This window comes from Oryx dammah, unplaced genomic scaffold, assembly GCF_014754425.2.
Source record: "Oryx dammah isolate SB20612 unplaced genomic scaffold, SCBI_Odam_1.1 HiC_scaffold_8, whole genome shotgun sequence".
Classification (NCBI taxonomy): Eukaryota; Metazoa; Chordata; class Mammalia; order Artiodactyla; family Bovidae; genus Oryx; species Oryx dammah.
The window spans coordinates 12,177,781-12,187,960 of NW_024070192.1; the positions used below are offsets into that span (position 1 = coordinate 12,177,781).

Genomic DNA, 10,180 nt, shown 5'->3' on the forward strand with positions numbered 1-10,180 from the left:
AAAGTTAGTGGAGGTGATGGAATTCCAGTTGAACTATTTCAAATCCTGAAAGATGATGCTGTGAAAATGCTGCACTCAATATGCCAGCAAATTTAGAAAACTCAGCAGTGGCCACAGGACTGGAAAAGGTCAGTTTTCATTCCAATCCCAAAGAAAGGCAATGCCAAAGAATGCTCAAACTACCGCACAATTGCACTCATCTCACACGCTAGTGAAGTAATGCTCAAAATTCTCCAAGCCAGGCTTCAGCAATACGTGAACCGTGAAATTCCTTACATTCAAGCTGGTTTTAGAAAAGGCAGAGAAACCAGAGGTCAAATTGCCAACATTTGCTGGATCATGGAAAAAGCAAGAGAGTTCCAGAAAAACATCTATTTCTGCTTTATTGACTATGCCAAAGCCTTTGACTGTGTGGATCACAAGAAACTGTGGAAAATTCTGAGAGAGATGGGAATAACAGACCACCCAACCTGCCTCTTGAGAAATCTGTATGCAGGCCAGGAAGCAACAGTTAGAACTGGACATGGAACAACAGACTGGTTCCAAATAGGAAAAGGAGTACGTCAAGGCTGTATATTGTCACCCTGCTTATTTAACTTATATGCAGAGTACATCATGAGAAACGCTGGGCTGGAAGATGCATAAGCTGGAATCAAGATTGCCGGGAGAAAAATCAATAACCTCAGATATGCAGATGACACCACCCTTATGGCAGAAAGTGAAGAGGAACTAAAAGGCCTCTTGATGAAAGTGAAAGAGGAGAGTGAAAAAGTTGGCTTAAAGCTCAACATTCAGAAAACGAAGATCATGGCATCCGGTCCCATCACTCCATGGGAAATAGATGGAGAAACAGTGGAAACAGTGTCAGACTTTATTTTTTTGGGCTCCAAAATCACTGCAGATGGTGACTGCAGCCATGAAATTAAAAGATGCTTACTCCTTGGAAAAAAAGTTATGAGCAACCTAGATAGCATATTCAAAAGCAGAGGCTAGTCAAGGCTATGGTTTTTCCAGTAGTCGTGTATGGATATGAGAGTTGGACTGTGAAGAAGGCTAAGCGCTGAAGAATTGATGCTTTTGAACTGTGGTGTTGGAGAAGACTCTTGGGAGTCCCTTGGACTGCAAGGAGATCCAACCAGTCCATTCGGAAGGTGATCAACCCTGGGATTTCTTTGGAAGGAATGATGCTGAAGCTGAAACTCCAGTACTTTGGCCACCTCACGTGAAAAGTTGACTCATTGGAAAAGACTTTGATGCTGGGAGGGATTGGGGGTAGGAGGAGAAGGGGACGACCAAGGATGAGATGGCTGGATGGCATCACGGACTCGGAAGTGAGTCTGAGTGAACTCTGGGAGTTGGTGATGGACAGGGAGCCCTGGTGTGCTGCAATTCATGGGGTCACAGTCGGACACGACTGAGCAACTGAACTGATTAGCCTTCTTTTTGGCCATATTATGCAGCACACAGGGTCTTAGTTCTGAGGCAACGGTTTGAATCCACACCCCCTGCTATAGCACAGAGGCTTAACCTCTGGACCACTGCAAAGTCCTTAGCCTTTTAATATATGTATAATCTTAGTTGAGTCACATCTGTAATTTCTGATAGGAATCTAGCAGGGGGCCTTACTCTCCCTGCCCAATTTAGTCCTGGCTCACTGCAGGGCCCATCTCTTTCCCTGTTCCGGCTCACTTCTGTTGGCCCGGAAGCCTCCAGCCCAGCGGGTCCACCTCCTCCCTTGGCTTGGAAGGGCTCAGCCTTCCCCAGGGCCTCCATGCCCCTTACTCCCTCTCATCCAGCCTTCATTCCTCCTAAACCTGTGTCGACAGGGAGGCCTGGAGTGCTACGGTTCATGGGATTGCAGTCAGACACGACTGACCGACTGAACTGAAACCTGTGATGGTCAGTCTTCCACTGGACTTGGACAGTTAAGCAAACACTCATCTAAGTGTTGCTGTGAAGGTATTTGGTCCATGCGGTACAGGTCTACAACCAGCTGACTTCAAGTAAAAATTACTCTCAATAATGTGGGGGGGCATCCTGCACTCGGGTGAGGTCAAGGAGAGAAAACCCAAGGTTTCCCTGAGGGAGAAGGAATTCTGGCAAGGCTACCCTGCAGGAGGGTCCTCCACAATTATGCCAGCCGATTTTCAGACTGCCTACCTGTCTCCTCCTGGTCAAGTTTCCCTGATCAAGGGGCCTCTTCCCTGGAGATGTCCAGCCTGTTTCCTGGAGCCAGGTACCACATCACCTCCCCGCCCCACCTCCCGCACACACACTCCTGTGGGGAGCAGAGGGTGGTACTCCCCGGGGCGTCAGGACAGTGGAGGCTCACAGAGCTGATCAGCAGGCAGGATGAAAGGATGCCCAGACGCCAGAGCGAATGAGGGATTTAATCATGGGAGACAAGACCTTTACCGGGTTGGTGTAAAAATGAAACAGAATACAGACATGGTTCTTTACACAGACAATTACAGTAAATTTCAAAGCCCACGCAGCAATTTGAACCTTATTTCTTGAAAAACGAACACAGACAAATAGGGTGGGTGCCCAGCGCCCAGGGCTGCTCCGCGCGACCTCCGGCATCATGGGGCCCTGGGCCCGGCTCCCGCAGTGTGCCGGCCTCACAGGTGGACCGACCAGCGTCTCCCCTCCCCACCCCCCGCCCCCCATGGCAACGCAATAAATAGGAGAAACAGAAAAACGACAACCACACCAGTGCGGCAGAGCCCGTGAGGTTCTGGAAGCTCGGCCCGGCTAGCGGCTCAGCCAACTCTTCACAGACCAGGCGGGTCTCCGAGTCGGCGGCGCTGGTCTCGGCCCCGCGCCCAGGGCAGCCGCGGGGTGGGGTGTGTGTTTGTGCGTGGGGGTGCTGGTCCTATGGGCGCCCCCATGCGGGGTGCGGTGCCAGGGTCGGCGGGTGGGAGGCCGGCCGGTGGCCTAGCCTTCCCGCACGCTGACGCGCGGCTCGGCCAGGGAGCTGTGAATAATACTAAGGATGGACTCCAGGCCGCTGCCCTCCAGCAGCGTGCGGTGGTCGCCCTCGATGATGTGCACGGACACCTTGCCGTCGCACACCTGGGACAGATTGTAGTCGGCACCCAGGCCCTCCCCGTAGGCGCTGCCCATCTTGGCGCGCAGCAGCGTCACGTTGCCGTGGTAGGTGGCCCGCGGCGCGTACTGCTCCGCGGCGCGCAGCTTGTGGTAGAAGGAGCTCGCAGCAAAGCTGAGCGCGTGCCGGTCCAGGCCCGCGTGGCTCTGCACGATCAGCTCGACGGTGGCTGCCACACGCGCCTCCAGATCCCCGAGGGGCAGGAGGGCCTCCAGCACCTGTAGGACAGGACAGTGAGCGAGCGGCGCTGGGGGCGGGAGCGGGGGCATCGGGAGGCCGGGCGACTCACCCTGCTGTGCTCCGCCTCCGTGAACTGCCGCATGAAGAAGCACATGGCCTCGGCCTCGGCCTCGGCCTCGCAGCCGGGGTTTATCTTGGCCCGGTAGCTCTGCAAAGGGAGGAGGAGCTGCTGCAGTGGCAGGTTCAAGGGGCTGGGCCTGCGGACCCGGGGACTCCCGTCCGCGGCCGCCCTCACCTGAGTGTAGGCCATCACGAATGCGTGGGAGCCGTCAAACAGGAAGAGGCTGTTGTTCGTGGGGCCAGCGCTCTGCTGGGCCTGCAGCTGTGAGCACATCTCGAAAGCCACGCAGGCCCCGTAGGAGTAGCCCGCGATGCGGTAGGGCCCCTCCGGCTGCACCTGCTTGATGCACTCCATGTAGTAGGCAGCCAGGCTCTGGATGCTGTCCAAGGGCGCCGCTGCGGGCACAGCATGAGGCTTAGCCCTCGTCTGCAGGTGCCTTGCCATCCCCAACTCCCTGGGGGGCAGCCCAGTAGGCCCCTGACATACCTCTTGTGCACTGCAGGCCATAGGTGGGGATGCTGAGCTTGGCGGCCAGGTTGTGGAACACGGTGGTAGAGCCCTCAATGGGGTGCACCAGGAACAGGGGCCGCTCGGAGCTCTGCACTGAGTTGAGCCGTGTCAAGGTCGGGCCCTCGGGGTTCACCAGCAGGGTGCTCAGGTTCAGCTGGGTCTGCGACTGGGCAGGGCTGTCCAATTTGGGTGTGGAGTTTGTCAGCTCTGTGAAGAGGGGCAGATACCAGGGAAGATACCATAGGGTCCCCTGCCACAAACACACAGACACACACACCTGTCAGCCGCGGGTGGCCAGGGCAGGTGGATGGGGGCCGCTGGGGGCCCAAGGAGGTCTCTCAGGAAGGGGCCAGATGGACAGACCCTGACCTGCTTGGAGGCCAAGAGCCCTGAGGGGACAGTGCTACTTCGGGGACACCCCCTCCATACCCACCATCAGCTGTGCCAGCCCGCGCGGAAATCTCCTGCAGCCTGCGGATGGTGAGCTGCCGGATCTCCCGCGTGGACAGTGTAAGGTTCTGCTCACGCTCCAGCATCTGGCGCACCTCCACACCCATGAGTGAGTCGAGGCCAAGGTCTGAAAGCGAGCTGTCCAGGCTGACGGTGGCCAAGTCACGGATGCCTGGGGGGTGGGAAGGCAGCTCAGTTGGCAATGCGGGAGGGGCCCTGGGTGGGTGCTGTACCCTGGACACGAGTTTGAGTAAACTCCGGGAGTTGGTGATGGACAGGGAGGCCTGGCGTGTGACGGTTCATGGGGTCGAAAAGAGTCGGACACGACTGAGCAACTGAACTGAACAGATTGTACCATGGGACCCACAGCCCCCACCCAGCTCTGCACAGACCACCTGTGCCTCTCCCTCTATGAGCAAGCCCAGCACGCCCCCCTTTGGCAGCCTGGGAGACCAGACTCTGGAGTGTCTGCCGGTGGGGAGGGGCCAGGGTGCTGCCTCACCCAGGATGTGAGCCACAGCCTTCACCAGGTCCTGCTGGCTGCCGCCGGGGCTACGGGACGCAGCCTTCTCTGCCAACACAAAGCTGCTCAGGACGGGGTGGGGCTGGTTCAGGAAGAGGTCTAGCACCTCCAGGCAGGAGGTGATGCGCTGGGGCAGCGTCCCGCCGATGGCCTTGTCGTTAGTGCCCTTCAGCTCCACGAGGAGGCCCACATCACCAATCGCGCCCCACTGCACGGCGAGGCCTGTGGGTGGGCAGTGGCGCCGCGGTGAGTCAGGGTAGCTGTGAGGGTGGCACCACGAGAGTTGGGGAGCGGCGGGTGGGCCCACCTGGGAGGCCGTCGTGCCGACGCTTCTCACATATGCGCTCCATGGTGGAGTTGGCGAATGCGTAGTTGGTCTGGCCGGCATTGCCACGCCCACAGCTCACCGAAGAGAAGACCACGAAGTAGTCCAGCTCCGGGCATGCCTCCCGGGTCACCCTGTGGGTTCTTAAGTCACCCCCAGCCGGCTTCCCCAGCCCACCGGCTGTCATGCCCAGGACTGCTGCTTGTCCACCAAACCGCCTCCCCTTCCCTGGACCTGCAGTCAGACCCCAGCAGAGGCCCATGGCCAGGTCTCTGGACACCAGTGTGAGGGCCGTGCAGGGAGAAGGAGGGAGAGAAGGGAGGAGCCCACCTGTCCAAGTTCAGGGTGCCATTGTACTTGGGCTTGTTGACGTCCTGGAAGAACTCAGGGGTCTGGTTATCCAGTATGGCATCTCTCAGGACCTGGGGTGAGGGGATCTTAGCACCTGCCTCGGCCCCAGGCCTTTGGAGGGCTTCTTGGGAGGGGCCCTTCCCTGGGCAGCTGGCTCCAGCCCCTCTAAAGCCATCCTCACCACGGCCAGGTTGAAGATGCCTCCTATGGGCCCAAGCTGGGCGGCCTCAGTGATAAGCCTCCGGGTGCCATCCAGTGAGCTGACATCTCTGGTGGACACCAGGACCTGCACACCCTGGCGTTTCCACTCACGGACCTGCCTGGCTTGGTAGCCTGCGGGACACAGACAGTGGGAAGGGATGGACAAATGAAGGTCTGGTCCCAAGTCTAGGTGCCCTGAGAGCACCATAAAGGGGTCTGAAGGAGGCCCTTCCCACTGCCCCACCCTCGGGCCACTCACCTGTGCGGATCCCAGAGCGGGAGGTCAGCACCAGCTTCTGGGCCCCTCGCTCCACGAGCCAGTGGGCCAGCTCTAGGCCAAAGCCACCCAGGCCCCCAGTGATGATGTAGCTCTTGTGGGCTGGGCAGAAGGTCTTGCACAAGGCCACCATCTGGGTGGGTTTGGTCCCGTGCAGCACCGCCTTCTGCTCTTCCTCACGTACCTGCAGCCCAAGCAGGGCCCCTGCTCACGCACTGCTGGCAGGGGCAGGGGCCAGAGACCCCCAGGGCACCCCACTCACCTGAATGACCACTTTGCCGATGTGTTTGCCCTGGGCCATGTAGCGGAAGGCGTCCTCCACCTGGGTCCGGGGGAACACTGTTCGCTTGAGGGGCTGTACCACACCCTCCCGGATGCCCGCCTTCAGCAGCGTCGACACTTCCTGCCACATGGTGCTGTTTTCTTCAAAGAGTGCGTCCAGTAGGATCCCGTGGAAAGTCACGTTCTTCAGGAAGATGGCCATGCCTGGACAGGTGGGCAGGCAGGGGGGCCTCACCACATAGCCCACAGCCCACCACCCTGCAGATCCCCGCTCTGCCCAACAGCCCCCTGCCCACCCAGCTGCCCACCAGGCCTGCTGTCCCATCTTACCCAGGGGGTGGTTGTTGGAAAGGTCAAATTTGCCAATTTCCAGGAATCGACCATGCTGGGCCAGGCACCGCACACTGGCCTGCAGCTTCTCTTCCGCCAGGGAGTTGAGGACCAGGTCAACACCTTGGGATAGGGGGGCAGGCAGGGTCCCCATAATGAAGATCACAGCCCGGCCAACCTAACACAAGTCTGAAGGGCTGGACCCTGTCCCAGCATGGGCCAGCGTCTCCTCCAGCTTGGCTGGTGAGTGGGGGATGGAAGGAAGAAGGGGCTGAGGATACAGGTCGATGGTGGGTGGTGAGTGATGGGGACCACTCACCCTTCCCGGCTGTGTGCCACAGGACATGCTGCTCAAAGGATGTGTCCCGGGAGTTGGCAAAGCTGGTTTCGTTGAGCTGGGGGAACCTGGACTGAAGGTATGCCCGCTTTTCGGCTGACCCTGGCAGAGAGAGGCACACCTGGTGAGTCTGGGCTTTGGCAGCGTTGCCAGGCGGACAGTCCTGAGCTCTGGGAAGGGTTGGAGGCTTACCCACAGTAGTGAAGACACAGCAGCCCAGGCTGAGGGCAATGGCAATGGCAGCCTGGCCTACGCCACCGGAGCCCGAGTGAATGAGCACCGTCTCCCCTGGTTGCATGCGCCCGCGGACTATCAGCGCGTAGTAGGCTGTGCTGTAGACAACGGGCACCGAGGCGGCCTCTTCCAGGGTCCTAAGGGCACAGTGCAGGGGTCAGCTCTGGCCTGATGCCTGGCCACGTCTACATCGGGCCCCAGGTCCCAGCCCTGGTGACTCACCAGTTGGAAGGCACGTCCCACAGGAAGCTCTGAGGCACCAGAGTGGAGGTGGCCAGGCCTTCGGCAGGTACCAGCCCCATCACACGCTTCCCGCTGGCATCTCGGCCAGAGAACTCCATGCCTAGCATGCAGTTCCGAGAGGCCCAATTTCCTGGGGACAGATGGCGGGTGAGTGAGCCCCTGACCTCACTGGGAGGAGCCTCCCAGGCTCCTGAGCACTGCAGGGTGAGGACCCCTCTCGTCCCAGGCCCTGGCCCCAGGGAGGGGCGGTCTTTGTTCTGTTCCCCCTACCGTGGGCTGCCTGTACCTGGGATGGCGTCAGGGGACAGCTTGCCCGTGGCCAGCATGATGTCGCGGAAGTTGAGGGAGGCGTAATAGATGGTGCAGAGCTGGATGCCAGGGCCCGTGGACTGGCCGTGGCGTAGAGGGGAACAGACCCAGCGGATGGAAGACAGGTCCCCTCGGGTGAGGACGTTTATGAAGGCGTGCTCCGTCTGCTCCTCGGGCTTGTCTAGGGGGTGACAGGAAGTGGAGCCCCTAGGATCGCATGTGGCCCTGGCCTGGAGCAGGGCTTCCAGCCAGAGTCCTCTTGCCCTCTCCTCAGTCCACCCACCTGGGAGGCGAGGAACCCAGAGGAGCAGGGCAGTCCTGGGGGGCTCACCTTGTTCCAGTGGGAAGTGGCGGAACGCTCCCCAGGCCCCATCACGGTAGACGTTCATCACCAGGTCACTCTGGAGCACCTTTTGCAGCTCCAAGGACTTCGGGGCTATCTCAGGGATGGGGGACGTGCTGTTGAGGTTAGACACCAGGACGCACCTGTGGGCAGCCAGACAGGTAAGAGGAGGCTGTGGTGGGGTCCTGGGGGCAAGGGGCACGTGGCACAGTGGGCATCTCACCGAATCCGCTGCCCATCAGGCTCTTTCCGGAGACAGTTCACCAAGCCCACAACCCCTGAGGTGGTGCAGCCAACAGCCATGAGCCACACGGGCCGGGAGGAGGAATCGGCCAGGATGTTCTGTAGAAGGATGAAGAAAGGGTTGAAGAGGGAAGGGTTGCCTGACGGGGTGGGTTCCCCGGTCCCAGCATTGGAGCCGAGTCAGCCCGGCCTGGTGGGGGCTGGGAAGGACTGACCTTCAGGGAGTCAACCCACTGGAAGCTGGTATCCTCCACGGACAGGAAGATTGGGCTGTCACGTGGGGCCAGCCGGCGACATAGGAAGAGCACTGAGCCATAGAAGGACTTCTTCAGGGCCACCAGGTGCAGGGACGTGCCAGCAAAAAGGCTCTCCCACTCATCCTGCGAGTTGAGGGGGTCAGGGCTCGGCAGCTTCCCGGCCCGCCCCCCAAGCCCTGTCCACCCCATCCTGGCCCCGCCCCCCAGCCCTGTCCACCCCATCCTGGCCCCGCCCCCCACCCCCATCCACCCAATCCCAGCCCCGCCTGCACCTGGCTCAGGAGGTGCCGTTGGCCTTGCTGTGGCTCAGGGCAGGTGAGGAAGGTGACAATCTCTCCCAAGGGGTGTCCTCTGAGCAGCGTGTGCAGCAACAGGAAGCCTCCCTCCTTGAGGGCAGCCACCATGTTGCCGACAGCTGTGGCCGGGTCACCGAGGCTGGCTAGGGCATAGTTGCACACCACGAGGTTGGCCCCACCCAGGTTGCTGGGGGCCGGGTCCGAGGGGTCCCACTGGCCCTGGGTTATGTTGAGCTGCTGCAACTTGGCCTGGGCAGCCTCCAGGGCCTGGGGGTGGCGGTCAGTGGCTGTGTAGCCCAGTTCCAACAGGGGCTGAGTGTTGAGCAGCGTGGGGATGCGGGAATACAGTTGGCCGTCACCAGCTAGCACCTGGGATGGAGTATCTTCTTGGATTAGCTGCCGCTGGGCAGGCGTCTCCCCCTCTCAGCTGGGTGTTTCCCAGAAAGGCCTGCCCACCGACTCTGCAGAGGTCATTGGCCAGGGCTGCCCTGCCCACCACACCCCTGGAACCAGTCCCTTCCCAGTGCCCCCTTCCCCTTTGGTGTCTAGGCAGCCTCAGCACCATCACGAGTTGGGTGACCTCACATCTGAGAGGCCCTGGCCCTCCTTTAGGTTCGGGACTGCTTGTATCTGAGTCCTTGTGCACTGGGCCTGCGGCCGCGCGGGGCACCCACCTCCACCACCTTCATCTTGAGGCTGGTCATGTTCTCCAGGGCAGTGTCCACGCATGCCTTCAGTGCTGGGGAGTTGAGGAGCCCACTGAGCAGGGGGTCGTCACACAGCAGGGCTCTCTCCTGGGCTAGGATCTGGCCCATCTCCATCTGCAGGTTCCCGTTGAATTGCAGCTGGCAGGCGGTGGCCAGCAGATGAGGCAGGCCTTGCTGTGGGGCCTCCTGGGGAGCCTGGGTACTGTCCAGCCCAGGAACCACCATCTTTATCCCCTGCTGGGCCACCTTGGTCTGCAGCACCTGTGCCAGCCCTGGGGAGGGGAGAGTCGCGTGTCAAAGAAGAGCCTCAGCTGGGCTAGGGTTCCTGAAGCTCCCCCCACCAGGAACTGGTGACTGCTTGGAGCAGAACCCACTACCTGGTTTTGCCCACTAATGGAAAATAGAGGGATGGAGTGGACTGTCCAGTCCTCCAGGGCTGGAAACTGGCATTGACCATTGGTACACTAGATGGGCAAAGGGCAGCCCTGCCCTGCCCCACTGGTACACTAGATGGGCAAAGGGGGCCCTGCCCTGCCCCACTGGTATACTAGA

General features: G+C 60.1%; 1 protein-coding gene across 1 annotated transcript in view; it reads right to left on the reverse strand.

Moving 5' to 3' along the window:
• Nucleotides 1-2,371: 2,371 nt before the first annotated feature.
• FASN (fatty acid synthase) overlaps nucleotides 2,372-10,180 on the reverse strand; it is a 19,051-nt gene continuing 11,242 nt past the window's right edge. Inside the window, exons 22-42 of the mRNA XM_040244810.1 lie at nucleotides 9,596-9,900; nucleotides 8,898-9,290; nucleotides 8,584-8,748; nucleotides 8,349-8,467; nucleotides 8,114-8,268; nucleotides 7,760-7,963; nucleotides 7,453-7,603; nucleotides 7,189-7,367; nucleotides 6,979-7,098; nucleotides 6,660-6,782; nucleotides 6,310-6,533; nucleotides 6,030-6,231; nucleotides 5,751-5,902; nucleotides 5,549-5,640; nucleotides 5,201-5,352; nucleotides 4,873-5,115; nucleotides 4,354-4,542; nucleotides 3,897-4,127; nucleotides 3,585-3,805; nucleotides 3,399-3,497; nucleotides 2,372-3,327 (exon numbers count right to left, since the gene is read on the reverse strand). Coding sequence (XP_040100744.1) covers nucleotides 2,938-3,327; nucleotides 3,399-3,497; nucleotides 3,585-3,805; nucleotides 3,897-4,127; nucleotides 4,354-4,542; nucleotides 4,873-5,115; nucleotides 5,201-5,352; nucleotides 5,549-5,640; nucleotides 5,751-5,902; nucleotides 6,030-6,231; nucleotides 6,310-6,533; nucleotides 6,660-6,782; nucleotides 6,979-7,098; nucleotides 7,189-7,367; nucleotides 7,453-7,603; nucleotides 7,760-7,963; nucleotides 8,114-8,268; nucleotides 8,349-8,467; nucleotides 8,584-8,748; nucleotides 8,898-9,290; nucleotides 9,596-9,900 — 4,109 coding nt within the window. The 3' untranslated portion in view covers nucleotides 2,372-2,937. The remainder of the gene's footprint in view (nucleotides 3,328-3,398; nucleotides 3,498-3,584; nucleotides 3,806-3,896; nucleotides 4,128-4,353; nucleotides 4,543-4,872; nucleotides 5,116-5,200; nucleotides 5,353-5,548; nucleotides 5,641-5,750; nucleotides 5,903-6,029; nucleotides 6,232-6,309; nucleotides 6,534-6,659; nucleotides 6,783-6,978; nucleotides 7,099-7,188; nucleotides 7,368-7,452; nucleotides 7,604-7,759; nucleotides 7,964-8,113; nucleotides 8,269-8,348; nucleotides 8,468-8,583; nucleotides 8,749-8,897; nucleotides 9,291-9,595; nucleotides 9,901-10,180) is intronic.